The sequence below is a fragment of the Polypterus senegalus genome, chromosome 3 (assembly GCF_016835505.1).
Source record: "Polypterus senegalus isolate Bchr_013 chromosome 3, ASM1683550v1, whole genome shotgun sequence".
Lineage (NCBI taxonomy): Eukaryota > Metazoa > Chordata > Cladistia > Polypteriformes > Polypteridae > Polypterus > Polypterus senegalus.
This window is the reverse complement of record NC_053156.1, coordinates 72,215,381-72,237,500: the sequence shown is the minus strand read 5'-3', so window position 1 is coordinate 72,237,500 and position 22,120 is coordinate 72,215,381. Positions and strand designations below refer to the sequence as shown.

At 36.1% G+C, this 22,120-nt stretch overlaps 1 protein-coding gene across 12 annotated transcripts in view; it reads right to left on the bottom strand.

The window, feature by feature from the left end:
- Window positions 1–22,120, bottom strand: part of ptprk (protein tyrosine phosphatase receptor type K) — a 561,898-nt gene that overhangs the window by 33,141 nt on the left and 506,637 nt on the right. For 7 of the 12 annotated variants that reach the window (XM_039747480.1, XM_039747482.1, XM_039747484.1 and 4 more), the window contains 3 exons: window positions 13,825–13,901; window positions 13,639–13,656; window positions 12,907–12,943 (listed from right to left, as the gene is read on the bottom strand). In XM_039747480.1, coding sequence (XP_039603414.1) covers window positions 12,907–12,943; window positions 13,639–13,656; window positions 13,825–13,901 — 132 coding nt within the window. The remainder of the gene's footprint in view (window positions 1–12,906; window positions 12,944–13,638; window positions 13,657–13,824; window positions 13,902–22,120) is intronic. The other 5 variants (XM_039747483.1, XM_039747487.1, XM_039747490.1 and 2 more) reach the window with 1 other exon arrangement.

Here is a 22,120-nt window from a genome sequence, read left to right as displayed (position 1 = left end):
TCAAAAACAAATTTCTTTGTGTACATTTTGCCCTTTCGTCTCCACGTCAATTATAACCCCACAGGGTGGGCAGAGGTGGCGGGAAGAACATGAAAATGCCATCTTCGACACGTTAGTCCTCTCCTTTGACCAGGGAAGAAGGGGCTGTATTGTGGCCGGACAGACAGTACATGATCACGTGAAAAAGTCTCTTCCTCTTCCTCGGTGACCTGTTAACCTTTACCTCCACTGACACTTTTGCCTTTGGAAGGGTTGTGCGGGTGTCTGTTCAAGTCAGTGTGTTCTTATTGCCCGTGTTTGTAGTGTGAGCGATGGGAAGGAAACGGTCATTTGATTTAGCATTCAAACTCCGTGCGGTAACATACGCAAAAGAACATTCAGGCGAAGAAGCTGCACGACATTTTGGGGTGGATCCAAAACGTATCCGAGAATGGCGCAAGCAGATGACTGACATTGAGAAAACGGTGACAGAAAAAGGTGCCGCAAGTAAACGATTGCCTGGTGTATCTTATCCAGTCTCATGTCAATGTATATGTATATGCGTGAGTTTGGAGCTTATTGCATTTCCTTATGTTCCGCAGGGGACTTGTTGGGCTGATGAGCGCTTTCGTGCGAAATTTGGACTGGTGCAGGCCAGTGCTGGTGGCATCATTGGTAAGAAAGTTGACGTCTACCGTACCTGTTTTTCATGCTTACGGTAGTACCGTATACTGCTTTAATAAGACGGTACTGCTGTATTCATAATTTCATTAAATCCTGAAATGTTCATCCGGTGTTTTATTTATTTATATATATATATATATATATAGATGGATAGATAATTTCTAAGCAGCACCACAAAACTTGTTAGTGATTAAAAGTCTTGAAGAAACAAAAGAAATAGCCTACAGAGACCACATCTACAGTGAGATTGATCAAAGCACCCAGTTAAATAACCTGTTACTTATAAACAATCCCGAAATACACTTAGCTCAAAGCATTTTTTTATACTATATAAAACACAACAGTTCTAATTGCATGAATTCAAATGAAAAAGTTCTGATTTTTTTTTAACCTGAAAACTGGCATAGGCATACCAACAATTACCATGTTGAGACCTTAACATTTTTCATTATGTATGACAACCAGTTAATGTTTGGCAATTTTAATGAGTTTTAAATACCTCCAAAAAGTATGGGTGGTGGTAGGGCTTTTAAAGTCTAAAGTTTGTTTTACAGATCTAAGTTGACTTTTGACCATCTTCTTTTTGAATTAACTATACATTGCTAAAATTCCAATAGATGACTTTGTTATGCTTAGATACAAAAGCAAACATTCTTAACACTAGAATTCCCAAAGTCTACAAATGTCATCTTCCTGAAAAGAGAAATATTGTAGGGGCTTAACAGCACAGCGACTGCCTGCTGATCACAGCCTTTGTTTTGCAAATGTGTCAGCAACACTGAAACTGCACCTGCCCATCCCCCATTTAGCCAGCATAATACATTTCCTGACACAGAAACCTTTACCATCGCATCCCGAATTCTCTCACTTATTGCTCAAATCTGCCTTTAAGATTTTATACATTAAAGAGCTGAAAGGAATTATATAGGTAATGCAATATCGTTATTTGAAATACAGCATATATATTTCAAGTGTGTTCCATGTCTACAATGATCTCAGTAAATAACTTTCACTCAAACAGACACAAACTATTACTCAAATAAAATGTATTTATCATATCAAATAAAACTAAATTTGAAACAGATAATACTTGAAAATGACATTTAAGAAAATACATTTATATAGCGCCTTTCCCATTTGGACTTCACAGTCTGAATCCTTTCACAGTAACATCATTTGAAGGATTTTTTTTTTATCCTTGATTAAAATCTTACTGACTTTGTTATACCTTGTGTGAAAGTGTTTATTTTATATTCCAGGATATGTTTCTTGTAGGAAGCAACGACAAAGTTCCTCTGCAATGCAAGCCAAGAAGCACTCGTCTTTTCTCAGTGGATGTAGTGCATGCCTTGTAGAGTAAGTGTGCGTTTACAGCTGACAGGTCAAATGACATTGCTGTGAAGGGGTTTAGACTGTGCCTTTTTGTAAAAAGACTTTACTTTTGATTTCAAGACAAGTGGTGTAAAGGTAGAGATTTGAGTCTGCTTCTTATTTAATACTAATATGACATTAATGTGTCCAAAACAGGGGAAAAAAAACAAAACAAAAAAAAAACAAAACAAAAAAAAAAAACAAGGAGCATGACAGAAAATAATCCTATTGAATGTATGAGAAGCGTTCAAATGGTATTTATCCTGGTGGAGTGAAGAATGGGCATCACCTGAGGGTATTGCTGTGTTGCAACTCCCAACTGTGGTTGAAATTTAACATCTTATTAAAGAAAGAAACATCCTCTAACAGGACAATTCAGTAATCAGGCAGGAGAAAAGCTGCTCATTATATCTTTTAATTACTCCTCAGCAAAATACCTTGGAGGGAACATTCTTCGAAAGCAGTCAGTTACAGCCTGGTCAGCATGGTCCGAGAAACAAAGAGTAGAGGTTCATTTTATAAACTGTTGAATTTACATACAGTGTCAATCAATACATACATTTTACTCTGGCTGGTTCATTGGTTTACACCCAAATGATCTAAATAAAATAAAAGTCTGTTATATAATATTCTGGTTCTTCTTATACCTTTTGAGTTGCTCCACCACCCTTGAAATTTCACCCTTCAGTACATTTTGTATATTACATCAACCTTTCTTCTGGTACATTATTTACTTGACCATCTCAGTATTTTTCCTAAACCAATTGTTACATTTCAGTGTAAATTTTGTTGTTCACTTCACCTTCATCTGGTTTCCTGGTGTGCCTGAACAGGTTTTTGAGATACTGTATATTAAGCCTTTATGCTATTTCTCAAAGATGAATGCTATATTACCCTAAAATTAGTCTTATATCTATCAAAGAAAGAGAGACACAGACAAGATTTGATGCCACTGAAGTTGTTACTAGGATATAAAACACTTTCACTGAAAGTATGACTAAACAAGTGTACTTTTACTTTAAGAAAATAGATTTTCTTCTTGTATGTTGGGAAAAGTTTTGGCTGGGAATTCTAGTGTTATTCAGTAACAATTTTATTTAAAAAAAAAAAAACTGAAAACTTCTACCTCCTTTCATATTTAAATACTAATTACCAAATTTAAATTCCATCTATTCACCAAAAATTCATACCTTTCAGTTTACAAATATTGCAAAACTACTTTCCCTTGCAAGATAATGAAAAAATGTTTCATTTGTGTCTACCTGAACTGTAGTCTTAAACCGCTTAGCTTCCATATAACTATTCCATTTAAATTATCAAAACTTATAGTTCACTGCAAACACTGGATGGAAGTGTTTACTCAAATCTCAGGGAAAAAAAAAAATTAAACTTTAATGAACTCCTGAATAATCTACCTGCCTATATTTCAGAAGCACTGAATGAAGCTGCTCCGTTTTTATTTTCAGAGGTACCAGCCAGTGCAGAATTAAAGAGAAGTTACATTAATATGTGAATTTATCTTTAAGAATTTTTGTTCATCTAACTTAAGTTTTTCACAGTGATTTAGAAAATTGCTTACAATAAAGTTTCCCTAAGCACAGTGGCTGACTGATAACCACTATAAGGTGAACAATGCAATTTTGATTGTTTGTAACCAGATTGTAATACTTTTTGATAGCATAAAAATAAATATCCTTTCCAAAGCAAATACTTAAATTTTTATAGCAATTTCCACTGTTATCACATACATTTTTTCCCCAGTAGCTTTAAAACTCACATGAGATTTTGCTGTATAGACTGGCAGAGCGTAATTAGATTACAACACAACAAAATGTGAGATGCAGCCGAGGCACCATGCAAATTATATTAATGCAGTGATGTGAACATGCACACCACTAGTTTACACTAAATACCGGTAGTTATTTTATTTTGTACTATCAACAATGAATAGAGCTAAAGCTGTGCAAAAGAATCAGACTCTATGTACAAAGGAGATAAAAATACGCATACAGAAATATTGTGTACATAAAACCAGATTTTATTTGAAGCTAGGCAGCACAAGTACAAACTATATTTAACATTATATGAGATAACAAAAACAGATATCATCAAGAAAGAAACAATGGGGAGTGATATAGGAGCTGCCATAGGCTGGCTAAAGGAAACAAAACCTTAGGGAAAAATCACATTAAATTGTGATATATGAGAGCTAAAGCAGCAATGTAATTGAAAAGTACAATAAACTGCCACAACGGGAAATGGAAGGGTAATAGTATGGGCGAATGGTGAACTGGGCAGAAAAAAATAACTTCTAAAATTTTTAATGTGAGCCAAAAGTTTTGGAAATGTCAGAAAAAAACAAAGCAGATTTAAAAAAACAAACAAAAAAAAAAAAAAAAACCACACACACAAACCTGGGAAGGTGTTAAAATATGATTCTGTAAAATGAAAAAACCTTAAGAGTACATGAAAGAATTGTTTTTACAAGTTGAATAAACAGCAAATTTTAAAGGAAAAATCCACAAAGATTTAGTGTCTACCTTATATTTTGCTTAATTCAGAGATTATAAACTTTAAAGAAAAGTTGTAACTGGTGTCAAAGGTAGTGCACCTGCTGTTAGGAGCTTCTTATGCTCCTGCCCCAAACCATTTTTTAAAAATATTTTCTAACAACTTCAAATGATTAAACAAAACAATTGTATGTTGTTTTTAACTGTAAATAAATGCAAACTTCAGTCCATCAGCCACTGAAAAATGGGATTTTGAAAAAGAAACATTAGCAACAGAAGAGCAATTAGCTAAAATTAGAATTACACAGTATTCTGAAACACAGAAATACATGCCATTAGAATGAAAGCCTCTTTTCGCTACACACCCTTAATGTTCATAACAAAATGCCCTTATACAGCACACAGTCACTGTGCACCACAGAAAATACATTTTGATTATTGTACCTGTAATTACTGGCATGCCCCTCAACAGTAGGAGAAATCTTCAGATTTGGTCTCATATGAGGGCCATTTAGTAATTTATCTACCTCAGTAGGAAAGAGTTTTCAAAAAATTTGTTTTTATTTTTTTAAAATAGTCCCCTCATAGTTCCATACACTTAATTCACTTTTCCTGCAATGCCTTTAACCCCTTTGAACCTTCAAACCAGGACGTTACAACTGCCTTCACATTTTCATAACTTGAAAACCACAGTCCAAGGAGAGATTTCTTCAAAACTTGGAAAAGGAAATAATCTGAGGGAACTAGGTGAGGACTGTGGGGTGGATGGGTTAGCTGCTGGAACCCACATTCTCGGATGGCAGCCTGTGTCTGATGTGACATGTGAACCATTGCATTGTCATGAAGCAGCAGCACACCTGCTTTGAGGTTTTCTCGTCTATTCTCCTTGATTGACTCCCGCAAAGTGATCATTGTGTTGGCATAACTCTCTCCATTTATGGTTGTCTTATGTGGCATTAACTCCAGAAGCAAGAGTCCGTCAATATCCCAAAAGACAGTTGCCAAGACTCTGCCTGCATATTTTTCTGTCTTGAACTTTTCTGGGATGGGGGATGACTTCTGCGTCCACCGCGTTGACACCATTTTGGACTCAGGATCTCTGTGATAGACCAAGTCTCATCTCCAGTCACCAAACGATGAAAAAAATCACTTTCTTCACGTTCTCCCGACAGCATTGGAGTCTTGTGGCCTTCTCACATGGCATCAGCATTCTTGGAATCCATCTTGCACTGACCTTTGACATGCCAACTTTTCATTAATTATTTTCCAAACTGTACCTTCTGAGATGCCCTTTTCTTCAGCTGTTCAGGAAAACTTAATTCGTTAGACTTGCTTCCACAGGCCATCTGGTGTGAGGGTCACCTTCAATGGACTCTCTAACCCACTTACCCATACCTTAATTTGAAGAGTGATGGGGCACACTCACCATCAACTGCAGTCATGAGTTCATGGATCTCCTTTGGCTTTTTCCTTTCTTTTGTGAGAAATTTATATCACTCACCATTGCTCCAAATCTAGCATTTTCTTACTTGATTCATACAAGGACTCTCCTGACATACTGTCTCTTGGAATGTTAGACTTGCACTTCGCTAAAGCTATGCATGAGTAACCTTGAGACATGTCACAACACGTCCAGATTTGTTTCATGCGTGCTACTTTCTTTCATACTCAGGTTGATATATTATTGAAAACCACTCGTAAGGACATATTTGTTGAAGGGATGGCCATCAGGATGCTACATTGCCATTATTAATTCCTAGTCATCACATGCTCTACATACTAAACTACAGTTTATAAAATATGTACACACATACACAACCACACATACATATATGCGTATACACTATATATATTTTTAATAATTACAATAAATCTTTTAGACATTTTAAATTACTGAAATAGTTTGGAAAATATTGCATAGTCAGATTCATTTGTATTTTTCCAGTTTTTATTTACTAGAAATCCAAAGTAGATTTACTCACTTTCAGCTGAAATTAAAAGTTCAGTCCATAACAGAATACTACACTGATAATATCCATTCAGATGCATTAAGAAAACATCAGCTAAACACAATCCTGTTTTATTTACTGGGCACCTTTTAAAACACTCAAGGTTACCTTAGAAGGAACACACAACAAATTCATTGACAAATAACACAATCATATTTGATATACCAATTTGAAAAGGTGTGTTTTAATAATAGTATTAAATTTTGCTATTGAATCTAGCTGGCAAACCTGAGCATGGAGACAATTCCAGAGTTGTAGAGCACTGTAAGAGAAAGCTCTGGCTCCCATAGAACAAAGTTTAATGTGAGGCACAGAAACTAAAGCAGCAGATAAGGATCCGAGAGTGCGGGAAGGGGTACAAGTCTGTAAATATTGTACATGGTAGCAGACAAGGAGCCAATATAGTTGGAAAAGAATCGGTGCAGTATGTTCAGTGGACTTAGAACAAGTGCTTATCCTAGCGACAGAATTTTGTATAACTTGCAAATGATAGAAAAGTTTTTAAGGCAAGCCAGACAAATTGGCATTACAGTGGTCTATATGTGTGGTAACTAGGGCATTGACCAAAACTTCAGTACTGTGTTTTGTCAAAACTTGACGAATTCTAGAAATATTTCAAAGGTGAAAAAAATCAATCCTGGAAACATTTATATGAGATAAAGGAAAGGGTACTATCCAGAATGACACCCAGACTTTTGACCTGGGAGGAGATATTTGTAAATGTATTGTTTATCAAAATTGGAGAATTGTTAGCTTTAACAAGTACAGGTTTAGTACCAACAAGGAGTACTTCTGTTTTATCATTGTTTAACTAAAGAAAATTGTGTCATCCATAACTGTATGCCCTTTATACAAGAAGTAAGAATATTAAAAAGAAGAACAGAGGTACATTCAGTAGATAAAAAAAGCTGTGCATCATCAGTGTAACAGTGAAATTGAATACAATGATGCAGAAATATATTACCTACTGGAAAAATGTAAATAAGGAAAAGAAGTGACCCCAGCACTGAGCCCTGTGTAATCACTGTACACTCCAACCTAAAGCCCTTCACCTGAACAAACTGTCTTCTATCTGTAAGATAAGAGGAAAACCAGTGATACACAAGACCACTAACTCCAAAACTAGCTAAATGTTTCCAAAAGTATCTGAAGGGATATAGTATGAAATGCAGAACTGAGATCCAACAGTACAAGAATTGTTTAAAGTCCCATGTCTACTGCCTGGAGAAGATCATTTGTAATTTTGACCAATGAAGTTTCAGTACTATGTTTCGGGATGAAAGCCAGATTGAAACTGTTAAAACAGGTTATTTTATTTATTTTTTTTTTTGAAAGATGGGATCTTGCTATAAATGAAAGATTAGAAATAGGTCAGTAATTAAAGTTTTCAGGGTCTTAACCAGGTTTTTTCCAAATTTAGTGTATTTGAAGCCATATTTAATGAAAGAACCATGCCAATAGCAAAGGAAGAGTTAATTATAAAGGTTATGAAAGGAAAAATACACGGCAAGAAGAACTTAACAAGACTAGTTGGTACTGGATCCAGCTGACAAGTAGAGGAACTGGATTTTGTTGTAAGTTCAGAAATATCATTTTCAGTAGGTAGACTGAATTCTGAGAATAAGGTAATTGGTAAAGCAATATGTGTAATAGTGGAAAGCATGTAATTTTCAGCAAGGATAAAAAATACAACCTGCTGGTGAATCCCCCTAATCTTACAATTGAAGAAGTCCAACAAGTCATAACAATGTTTAGCAGTAAAGTTAAAGTGGACTACAGTTTCTGGTGGTGCAATTTGCCTATTCACTGTAGAAAAAAGAGCTCTAGCATGATTCCCTCCTGCACTAACAATGTTACAATAATATACAGTTTTTACAGGAGCAGCATTTTTGTAGTGTAACACATGATCTAAGTGCATTCCCCTATGTACAACAAGATGAGTTTTCTTAAACAGACGCTCCAACCACCGGCCTATAGGTTCGAGTTGATGGAGTTCAGATGTAAACCAAGGAGCAGTATGAGTAAATCAAACAGTCCATGGTTTGAAAGGACTCATCGTATTGAAAGCAGAAGACCAAGCACTATAATGGGCTATTAATTCTGATAGAGTGGCAGTAAGAGGAAAAACAAGCTGTAGGTTAAGTAAACCAATAAATTTCTCAGGATCTACATGCTTAACATTATGATATATAATAGCATGCTGAACGTTTGATTTACTAAGAGGTAGGCTAATATCAAACAATCATTTTATGATCTGAAAAAAATAATTCAACAGAGAGGAGACTATGATGTATAAGTTAGATTAAAACAGTCAAATATTTCATTAAAATTCATTTCAAGTGTATCAGTTGAATTATCAAAGTATATTATTAAAATCTAAACTGGGACTTTTTTGGTAGGATACCCAATATTGCTGGTAAAGGCTACAAAAAGTTAGCATAGATCTATCTTCAACATTTCCTTTTTATTTATGTAAAAATGGGCTATTTTATAATAGCCAATTGCTTTGCAAAGCTTTTTTTTTTAAAATCTAGTATTTTAATCATACTACTTCTTTGTAATAATCCAAAGTGTAGTAAAATGGCATGGATTCATTTCTCAATGTCAGATAGCACATGTCGGGCTATTCCACCTATAGTCCCTGCTAGAGAGGTAATAAACATCACAATTATTTTTGTTAGAAATTGAGATTTCATATTTCCTTGTCAATGTCATTCATAAGAACTTTGATAATCCTGAAAAAATACAAGTTTCCTATGTCTCAGTTCCTTTGACTAAATGCAGTACAGAGTTTGCTTTTTTTTTGTCCTTGCCCAGACTGATAAAATTATAGCACTTTTTTTAAAAGGACCGGTGGACCCTAAGGCCGGAGTTATACTTCACGCGACGCATGCTGCAGCGGACACTCCTGCTACGCAAGCGTTGTAGTGTTTATACTTGCGCTGCATTTTACATAAATCTGGAGGAATCCACCAGGTGGCAGTGCGAGATATTATCGCGGTGAGAACATGTTCGGCTTCTCTGTGTTGTGAATTGCCTAAAACACCTATTAAATTCCGATAACACCTTACCGCAATATCTCTGAAAAGGATGTTTATTGATTAAATCCAGGGATGTATGTGTCCATTCCAGGAAGCATTGGGCACGAGTGAGAAACAGTCCCTTGACGAGGCCTCAGCTCATCGCAAGGTGAATACAAACACACACATACACTAGCGTCATTTTAGCGGCACTATATCCCCAAATCTGCATATCTTTGGAAGGAAACCGGAGCACAGTGTGGAATACAAGCAGGAAATCCCAGCAACATAACTGCCTGCGAGACAGCAGTGCTATCGCTCCGCCATCGTGACACCCCCATGTGTGTATTTATTAACAGTATTCATTATTTAAACGAAATTATATGTAAAATGTAACATACACATTTTAATGCATTTCATCATGAAAGTGAGATCAAGTATAAATCTAAAGATTCTAAATGTGCAGAGAGTTGGAATATCATACATTTAATTTGTTCTGTTTGGCGATCTATTACTGCTTTCCGCTGCTGAAGCAAAATGCCGACATACAGATGCATTCGTGGTGCTTTTATATTCAAGAGTCGCATATTCCCGATCGTAATGACACGATATATTTTAAAAGTCTCACATACCATCTTTTGTGCCATCTATTTTTTATTGTTTTACTTTACCTGCTGTCAGGTCCAAGAAGCTCACAGCGATTAAAAACTGGGATGACGTTTATGACCATCTGCTTTAATGATAAAGTAAACTACGAGGTTAAAGTGGACATTTCGAGATTAAAGCCGAAATTTCCACTTTAATCACAAAAACACGTTTTCACCGTGTCCTTTATTTTTTTCTCAGTGGCTCAAATATAACGCTATACATTATGTTGCTGTTGTTAAGTTGCAAAAATTTAAAAATAAAAAAGACATATATAAATGACACGATACATTTTAAAAGTCTCACATACCATCTTTTGTGCCGTCTCTTTTTTATTTTATTTTTTTGCAACTTCACATCGGCTACATAATGTAGAGAGCTGTATTTGAGCCATTCACCAAACAGCAAAGTGCGCACATCGATCCCCGAAGGATCTCCACAGAGGCTTGCTGTCACATGTAGATAGTAAACAGAGACTCTTGACGTCACGTTCTGACTTTTAGCACACTGCACCCCCTGACTTTTTGCTGGTACTGCAACTCGCGCACGCGTCGTGTTAATTTCTGAGGACCTGCTCAAAGGACGCGTGAAATGAACGCTGGGAACGCGTGGCAGCCATGATGCGGGCGCTGACGCTGCTCTGAGCGTGAAGTATAAATGAGCCCTTACTGTCTACATCTTGCCTGAAGAAGGAGTCTGAGTTGCCTTGAAAGCTTGCATATTGTAATCTTTTTAGTTAGCCAATAAAAGGTGTCATTTTGCTCGACTTCTAACTACATTCATAATTTCTAACATGGTACAACATCCTAGTACTATATCATATGCTAGCAAGAGAGATGCAAACAACAATGTATACATTACATTTTTTAATTAGTGGTGGAACTGTAAAACAATGTGATTACATTCTTGTTGCTACTGTGGAAAGGCATTACATGTATCTACAGAGAACTATTGTTATTTAGTTAACAAAAAAATTGAAATGTACACAGTGAATAATTTGACATTTTAAAGTAAATTTTCCTTTGGCTACAGCATAAAAATCTTCTAACACCTTTTTGCAATGTTATATTGAGCAAATATTTTCTGCTAGCCTTCTCCACTATATATGGCACATTGAAAGCTTTCAACCACCAGTGGATGAAAGGTACACATTATAAAAAATGATCTACATTTGAGCCCTTGTGACTCAGCAATTTAGAAACAGAAACAAAAGCTACATCACATTGGCCAAACCAGTTCCTCTAAATTAGGGGTGCCCAATGTGTCGATCGCGATCGACTGGTAGATTGCAAAGGGAGTGCAGGTGGATCGCGTTGCATAAAAAAAAAAAAAATTTTAAACGTTACTATAATATATTCTCCCTATGCATTTGCCACTTGACTGACATACAGGGTGGCCAGTCTGAGATCTCTTTTCTTCAAACACACTGGTCATCCCGCATGCACGATCAAACGCGCGAGCTACTGCAAAACTCCGGCTGCGATCTAGTTAGCCTTCCAATTTATATTGGATAAAGTAGGGATTTAAAAAAAAATTTTGTTGAGGGTATGGGTTGAATGTGGAACTGGAAGAGGATTTTTTTTCTCACAATATCACAATCGAAGTGCTTTTGTCCGACATCCGAGGTTCGATCCCCGATGAGGGGTGCAGTAGAGTGTGTATGCCTGATGAGCCCAAAATAGGACAAAACACATGTAGCATACTCTGCATTATTTGACAGTTAACTATGTAATATTCTATGATCTGCTTCTTGCAACTGAGAGGGCACCCGTGGCGGATGTTTGCCGACTTGCAGACCAACCACACGCGTTACCTGGTAGGTAACCACCCATACAATCAGATTGTGATTCAGCCTTTGAATGTGCTGTGTGTGTGTGTGTGTGTATATATATATATATATATATATATATATATATATATATATATATATATATATATATATAAAAAGTATATACTAAAGTATAGATTCAGATTAGAATGTAATGCATGGGTATAACTGTACTTTTGCCATTATTTTATCCATCTGAGGAAAAAAAAAACCCCAAAAGATTTCTGGGAGCATTGGAGCATTGCAGGCTTGTCATTTATTACAGCTTATAATTCTAGAGTTTTACCATAAATAGTACATTCTCATGTATGGTTTAAAGGTTACACATAAATGGAAACTTTCTCACTAAAATGTTCTCTATTTAATTATATTTGATTAAGAAAAAGCAGTAATATGAACTTGAATTCTAGAATTTCTAAGTAAAAAAGTTGTAAAGCACTTTGAGCTACATTTTTTGTATGACTATGTGCTATATAAATAAATGTTGATTGATTGATTGAACCTCAGATAACTGTGAGATACTGGTTTTATTTCCTTTGCAAAACATGTCAGATGGTGATTATGTAACCACCTTTTTATTGTCATACTGTACATAGCCAAAAAAAAAACACATGCTGGTAAGAACATGCCAAGTGAGAAATGAAAATGGGTTATTGAAGAAGAAAAAAAAAAAAAAAAAAAAAAAAATGAAATGTGTCAAACTTGGCTTAGGAAATTATATTCTGTGCATTCAATTAAAACATATTAAGCACAACATTAGGCACATATCATGAGGTGCTGCTAACATCCCACATTAAAGAAATGTGAAGTTTTGTACAAAAACAAAGCACTATTGTTATTAAAGATTAAGCAATTCCTACCTTGAGTAGCAATATAGTGGCTGGGCCTTTGATACCCCTGAAACAAAGTTAGAGTTTATTAGAGCACCCTGTATTAACCATTTAAAAAACAACACACATCTGCTTGGTTGTAAACAATGGGACATATCTGCTTGCTGTATTTTGGCTAAGGCAACAAAATTTAAAATAAATTCATGATTAGCATCGATCTCATCCATCGCATCAAAAAATTCTTATTAAAGTAAATGCCAATAACTTACAGAGAACAGTTGTTGGTGCATTATTTTGCATTAAATGTTTAATCAAGGTAAAGCACATATTATTTAAGCTGGAAATCTACAGTCTGCATTTTCAGCATAGGCTGTTTTTCGACACGAGTAAACTTTCAGATAATATAAATTATCATGTCACATATATAGGATAAATGCATACATACACACACACACACACAAACTATAATGAGCAACCCAAATTGTAGCTTTAATTTGTCAGGACAACAAAGCAGAAATACAATTATTTATTAATATTTTACTTAACAGCCCGACATGGCCAAATGACAAAGAGAAAAAAACCAATGCATTTAAACAAAACAAAAAACATAAGCAAGAAAGATGAAAATGCATTCAAGCATGGAACACGGAAATGAAAAAGCTCATGTATAAAATTAAAATAAAACAATAGACGTTGGTACATTTAATAAGTAGTACTGCACAATAAAATGGTGTTTGATTGTTCACCTATAGTGATACTTACATCCCTGTATAGCCATATCTACAGCCCAAATCAAAGCCAGGTGTGAAAGAAAGCACAACAATGTCAGTGAGTACAAGCACTTTGAACAAGTAAAAAAAGAAGCTGTTTAATTGTTTACACAAACCATGCAAATAATTTCACATACAAAAAGTCCACATGTTTCAGAAATAAATATAAACTACTTACATCTATATAATTGGCATTTATATAATCAGATGAAGGATCATCTTCCATTGGCTGCAGAATAACTCTTGAATGATCATCTGTAAAAGTTAAAAAATAAATAAAATATATATATATAAAACAGTGCAACACATTCAGGTTAATGATTTTAGGACTGTACACTAATTTGTTATAAGGGTCAAAGCTACAACATCTAAATGCTTCAGATTCATGAGGAAAAAAAAAAGCAGCACAGGTCTTTGATTGAAAAGAAGATATTACAAATAGGATGAGCTACAGTGGATCCAGAAAGTATTCAGACCCCTTCACTTTCTGCATGCATGTTATTTTAAATTTGCCATTTTTGCCCATTAATCTACAATTAACCCATAACAACAAAGTGAAAACCTGTCTTGAGAAAGATTTGCAAATTTATTCAAGATCAAAAACTTAAATCTCTCATTCCTATATGTATTCAGACCCAATCCAAATTGTGGTCAGGTGTATCCTTTTTTTTTTTTTTTTAATTATCCTTTAGAGGTGTCTACAGTAGAACTTGATTGGATTATACCTGTGGACGACTGAATTAATTGGACATTGTTTAGAAAAAACACACACACACATCCACCCACCCACCTGCATTTACAAACCCACCCACCTGCATTTACAAGGTTCCACAATTCACACTGCATGCCAGGACAAAAAACAAACCATTTATTTAGTCCAACAAACTCTATGTAGACTACAATAAAACTATGGTGAGGCACAGATCTGAGCAAGGACATAAACCATTTGTAAAAGCATTGAGTGTTCTCAGGAGAACAGTGACCTTAATACTTTTGCAATGGAAAATGTTTGGAACCACTAGGACTCTTCCTAGAGTTGGTTGCCTGGCCAGAGTAAATAATGGGAGAAGAAGGTTGTTTGACCAAGACACAAATGGTCACTGTAACAGAGCTTCAGAATTCCTCTGTTGAGATAGGAAAACTGTTGGAAGGATGGCAATTTCAGCAGGACTCCATCAAACAGCTGTTTATGGTAGAGTGGCTAAATGGAAGATATTCTTAGTAAAAGTCATATGAAAGTTTAACACTAGAATTACCAGAGCCTACGAAAAAACTTGTAGCATTCGTCCCATCTTAAAACGCTTCACACCTCTCTGTCATGTCTTTTGTCTTCTAAATTTGTGGCTAAGCAGAAAACAGCCTACTATCACATCGCCCACTAGCACACAGTTTTCTCAGCTCAGGTCTTTTTACCTGCGTGTCAGTTGCTTGGAGTTGCATAGAGTGAGAAGTCAAGAAAATCACACCTTTTATAAATACTATATCATTATTTGGAACACTTGCATTTCATGTGTGTTCCATGTCTACATAGATCTTTGTATCAGTATACTGCTGCTGGATTATGTGAATTTCCCCTTGGGATTAATAAAGTATCTATCTATCTATCTATGTACACACATCGTTAAAAAAAGAAACGTTTTTCATGTTTTAGTTATAATTGACAAAATGTAGACATGAAGTTTATAATGTGTGAAGCCTGAAGTCCAAATATCAAAGAAACAGTTTCACAAAAGGTACAGATATAACAGAACAAATGCGTTTTTATTCAAAATATAACTGCAGAAAAACAACCCGCGTTAGAGTTTGATATTGACACACATTTGCTAAGAGCGCTGTGGTGGTGCAACAGTATCAGTTCTTGACTGAAGTCTGAACTTCACGGGTTCGATTTCATACGAGTCCGTTTTGAAAAGTGAGCTGCAAGCATTCTTACTATTTTAAAATAAAAACATATATTTGATTCCAGTCTGTAACAGCCGGTGTAATTTATGATACTTGTAAAGGTTAGCTTTTTTTTTTATTTTATTCTGCTATTCTCTCAGCCACGTTCATGATCCCAACTCAAACCCAACCCCCACATTTGAAAAACTGCTGTTTTCACAGACACACTATAACAAAGGCAAACTCAAATCATGATGACTATTCTACATCGGATCAAGAATGTACTTTTGCCATCGCTGTACTTTGTATATGTACATGGGAAGCACTGCCCTCTTGACTTTAAGCTGTAGGAAGTAAGTAAATAAATAAAGGTAATAACATTAGATCTGGCTCTTACAAAGGACGGTGCATGCGCCCAAAACATTAACATTTATATGTAACTTACATAAAAGCCAGATCTAAAGTCATTTACTTGCATGATGACGGTTCTACATTGGATCAAGAATGTACTTTTGCCATTGCTGTACTTTGTATATGTACATGGGAAGCTCTGCACTTGTGACTTTACGCTGTAGGAATAAATAATATCTATATAGTAATAAAAGTAATTTTATTATTATATAGCAGCTTCCCTGTCTGCCTATTATATAGTGCCTTTCCTTTCTATCTATCTCCTTATATATCTATTATACAGTGCCCTATGGGGTGCCAAACAGGCAATTAAAATGATTTTCGGAATATATAAAGTCATTCCTGAATATATAAAGTCATCATCAGAATATATAGTCACTCCCGAATATGTAAAATCAAAGCCTGATTATACTGTATAAAGTCAGCGTCAGAATATATAACCTCATTCCTGAATATATAAATTTAAAGTCAGATTTTATTGATATAGATTAAAACGACTCAGGCACATTTTTAGTAAATTCAATGAGTTCCTACTACAACGTAATGAACTAAGTTAGCAAAAACATCTTCTGAAAAACATTTGAAAAAAAAAAACCCACTGCCCAGTTAATTTATTCAAAATGATGTATGTGCCTGGCATTTTGAACACTATATTTATTCATTCTTTTTGTATGGGTGCATTTTTGGACGAACCTCACAAGCTAGATCGACTCTGAGTGGCTTCTGTCGAAGTTTACCTTCCACTAGTACGAGTGAAATGACAAGCACAAAAATTTTATATATTCGGGAATGATTTTATATATTCCAACGCTGACTTTATACAGTGATCCCTCGATATATATCAGCCCTATGAAGGCTCCTGCTTTTTCTAAGCCTTCTAACAATAAAACTAAGCGCCGGAGGAAGATGCTTACTATCCAGGAGAAGGTGAAACTCTTGGATATGATTAAAGATGGCAATACCCTACAAAAGCCTCCTCACGCATATGAAAAGACAGTGCCAGCAACTGCCTATCAAGATGTTCATCAGTCGCGCACCCAGACACCCACTGCCTACTCCTAGTACTTCTTCACTGAAGACAACAACGCACCTGCTGAAGATACTGCACTACCTCTGAAGACTCTCCTACTGAGGTTGTGCCTTCATAGGTTAGTGGTTGTGTGCAATTAAATGTACAGTACAATAATCTACTATATAAATGCATTCCGGATTGTCCTTCCGTCCTGTGAGTGCAAAGCGTAGCGCTATTCAGCTTATTACAGACTTACTACTTGCAGCTTGAGGTACGAAGCAACGCGATGTGAGCAGAGTTCTGCTGCTCTCATAGTTCCCTTGCTTTTGTGCGCGATGCGCTGGAAAAATAGACAAAATTATGTCTCTGGAAATAATTAATGTTGATGGAGTACACATGCGTCACTGCGTAGTAAATATCAGGGGAGATGGTGCTTGCTTATTCTCATCTATAGCTTATTTAGTGCATGAAACTCCGTCTTTAGCGGTACAGATTCGGGCTGACATTGTACGACTTTGGACAGGCACTTGAGGGGATAAAAAAAAACTTCGGTTTTCGGGAAATGTTATGAATGGGCACTTTGATGTTCTCATTCCCTACACTTACATGCCTGAAGTACACATGGAACACACAAAAATTGAGGATAAAAGTCGGTAAGAAGCGACGCGATGTGAGCAGAGTTCTGGTGTTCTCATCGTTCCCTTGCTTTTGTGCGCGATGCGCTGGAAAAATAGACAAAATTATGTCTCTGGAAATAATTAATGTTGATGAAGTACAAACGCCTCACCGCATAGTAAATATCAGTGGAGATAGTGCTTGCTTATTCTCATCTATAGCTTATTTAGTGCATGAAACTCCTTCTTTAGCGGTACAGATTCGGGCTGACATTGTACGACTTTGTACGGGTGTTATTTCATGTCTAGAGGGCTCTAATAATAGTAAAAAACATATTTAGAAGGTTGTAAACAGGTTTTCTATACTCTAACTGTGAAAATATTCGATTTATAAATAAAGAATCCTACTTTGTGAAAATTCATTTATCACGGTAGAGTCTGGAACGGATTAATCGTGATAAACGAGGGTTCACTGTATATTCAAAAATGAGTTCATATACAGTATTCCGACGCTGACTTTATACAATCAGATTTTGACTTTATATAATCCAACGCTGACTTTTTATATTCAGGAATGACTTTATATATTCTGAAAATCATTGTAATTGCTTGTTTGGCACCCCAAAGGCACCTTATAATAGATATATAAAAAAACAGCTAGGGGGATAGACAGGAAGTAAAAGTACTATATGATAGGCAGACAGGGAAGCTCCTATATAATAATAAAATTACTGTTATTACTATATAGATAGACAGGGAGTTCAGGCAGGCAGAACGGCAAAGGTTATTTATTTATTTTTAACGTTTGCCGTTCTGCCTGCCTGAACTCCCTGTCTATCTATATAGTAATAACAGTAATTTTATTATTATATAGGAGCTTCCCTGTCTGCCTATCATATAGTGCCTTTCCTTCCTATCTATCCCCTTAGCTGTTTTTTATATATCTATTACACAGTGCCTTCCCTGTTTATTTATATATCTAGTGCCTTCTCTGCCTGTCTGTCTGATTGCATATAGCGCTGAACTTACTGCTCTGTACTATTCTGTCCTCTGCATGTCCTGGAGTACAAAAGAAACACCACCATACAGCAACATGTGCAAACTGGCAAGATCAGGAAAAAAACATGCGATCACTGATTACAAAATGCAAGATGAATAAAAGAGAGAATATATGTAAAAACATCATCGCACTAATGCAATATTATTTGATAACGAACAGCATCAGATCGGGTTTGAATATGCGCCTGATCTGACGCTGTTCGTTTTCAGATAATATTGCATGTACTGTGCGTTGAAACTGCTGCACTGAATAAGCTGACACCTTCTGTAACAGCATCAGCGTGTATTCAAACCCGATCTGACGTTGTTCGTTTTCAAATAATATTGCATGTACTGTACTATTTTAGAATAAAAACATGCATTTGATTTCAGTCAGTCTGTAAGAGCCAGTGTAAATGCATGATAATTGTATTCACATAAAGATGCGCTATAGCTCAAATGTGATTTATTTGGAGACGCGCTATAGCTCAAATGTGATTTATTTGGAGACGCGCTATAGCTCGATTGTTATTTATATAGGGAAGAAAGTACAGTGTCAGGTGCTCATTCAGTGTAATAGGAACCATAGCACAGAGAGATGTGTACACTGCAACAAGTACACATGTCGTGAATGTAGGAAGGGTGTGTGGGAATTGTTAATATTTGAATATGATGATTTTATATACAGTGGTGTGAAAAACTATTTGCCCCCTTACTGATTTCGTATTCTTTTGCATGTTTGTCACATAAAATGTTTCTGATCATCAAACACATTTAACCATTAGTCAAATATACCACAAGTAAACACAAAATGCAGTTTTTAAATGATGGTTTTTATTATTTAGGGAGAAAAAAAAATCCAAACCTACATGGGCCTGTGTGAAAAAGTAATTGCCCCTGAACCTAATAACTGGTTGGGCCACCCTTAGCAGCAATAACTGCAATCAAGCGTTTGCGATAACTTGCAATGAGTCTTTTACAGCGCTCTGGAGGAATTTTGGCCCACTCATCTTTGCAGAATTGTTGTAATTCAGCTTTATTTGAGGGTTTTCTAGCATGAACCGCCTTTTTAAGGTCATGTCATAGCATCTCAATTGGATTCAGGTCAGGACTTTGACTAGGCCACTCCAAAGTCTTCATTTTGTTTTTCTTCAGCCATTCAGAGGTGGATTTGCTGGTGTGTTTTGGGTCATTGTCCTGTTGCAGCACCCAAGATCGCTTCAGCTTGAGTTGACGAACAGATGGCCGGACATTCTCCTTCAGGATTTTTTGGTAGATAGTAGAATTCATGGTTCCATCTATCACAGCAAGCCTTTTAGGTCCTGAAGCAGCAAAACAACCCCAGACCATCACACTACCACCACCATATTTTACTGTTGGAATGATGTTCTTTTTCTGAAATTGCTGTGTTCCTTTTACACCAGATGTAACGGGACATTTGCCTTCCAAAAGTTCAACTTTTGTCTCATCAGTCCACAAGGTATTTTCCCAAAAGTCTTGGCAATCATTGAGATGTTTCTTAGCAAAATTGAGACGAGCCCTAATGTTCTTTTGCTTAACAGTGGTTTGCGCCTTGGAAATCTGCCATGCAGGCCGCTTTTGCCCAGTCTCTTTCTTATGGTGGAGTCGTGAACACTGACCTTAATTGAGGCAAGTGAGGCCTGCAGTTCTTTAGACGTTGTCCTGGGGTCTTTTGTGACCTCTCGGATGAGTCGCCTCTGCGCTCTTGGGGTAATTTTGGTCGGCCGGCCACTCCTGGGAAGGTTCACCACTGTTCCATGTTTTTGCCATTTGTGGATAATGGCTCTCACTGTGGTTCGCTGGAGTCCCAAAGCTTTAGAAATGGCTTTATAACCTTTACCAGACTGATAGATCTCAATTACTTCTGTTCTCATTTGTTCCTGAATTTCTTTGGATCTTGGCATGATGTCTAGCTTTTGAGGTGCTTTTGGTCTACTTCTCTGTGTCAGGCAGCTCCTATTTAAGTGATTTCTTGATTGAAACAGGTGTGGCAGTAATCAGGCCTGGGGGTGGCTACGGAAATTGAACTCAGGTGTGATACACCACAGTTAGGTTATTTTTAACAAGGGGCAATTACTTTTCACACAGGGCCATGTAGGTTTGGATTTTCTTTCTCCCTAAATAATAAAAACCATCATTTAAAAACTGCATTTTGCGTTTACTTGTGTTATATTTGACTAATGGTTAAATGTGTTTGATGATCAGAAACATTTTGTGTGACAAACATGCAAAAGAATAAGAAATCAGGAAGGGGGCAAATAGTTTTTCACACCACTGTAGCACGGATCGGAAATCAGCAGTTGTTGGCATTGCACCACGCAAGCTGTCGTATCAACCGCCTACTCTAACTTGCTTTATTTTTTCTTCACTTATAGTCTAGAATAAAAGTGCACTTGTTTTGTTATACTTGTACACCAACATATTTTCCTGTGTTTGAGCGACACGGGCATGCTCAAAAAAGAGACATGTAATGCCACGAAAAGTGCACGTAGCCACTGCAGTTCGCAAGCATTGGTACGAGAATGCAGTCACAAGTACGCTGCAGAGCTACAGCACATCTTTATGTGAAAAAAGCAGTGTCAGATTGGGGGGAGGTAGGGAAGGATCTTGAACACGACTGAGAGAATGAAAAGTAAATAACAAAAAAAAACTAACCTTTACAAGTATCATACATTACACTGGCTGTTACACACTGAAATTAAATGTATGTTTTTATTTTAAAATAGTAACAATAAGAGTAATTTACTTCTCAAAACTGAATCGTGCGGGATCGAACTCATGACCTTTTGATTACTAGTCAGAAGTTTATACCATTACGCTACCATGGCAGTTGTAATAAGTATGTGTCAATGTGGCATGCTAAGGCGGCTTTTTTTTCTGTAGTTATATTTTTGATTAAAAATATGCTTTTTCTGTTATATTTGTACCTTTTGTGAAACTGTTTCTTTGATATTTGGACTTCAGGCTTCATACATTATATAGTTTATGCCTACATTTTGTTATTTACTACTACAATATGAAAAACGTTTGTTTTAAAAATGTTTTTACACAGATTACTGTAGAAACGGAACACACGTGAAATGCACGTATTCCAAATGATGATCTATTATTTCCACCCTAAAACTCCACTTCACTCCCAGATAATCAATCAAGGCATGAGCTGGGAGAAGTTTGTGCACATTCTAAGTCGGTGGGGGATAGAATAGCCGGCTACTTGCAACTTGTCTTTATCAGCACATTTAGATTAACAAAAGACGCTGGCGGAGAGGTGAGAACAGTTTTAAGTAGCGATTTAAGGTGGGACAAATCTACGAGTTTTTTCGTAGGCTCTGGTAATTCTAGTGTTAAAGGTCTGAATGCTAGTATGAATGAGAGATTTCAGTTTTTGAATTTGAATTTCCAAACATTTCTGAAAACATGTTTTCACTTTGTCATTATGGATTACTGAGTGCAAACTGATTGACAAAAATTGCAAATTTAAGCTTTTCTAGAAACTG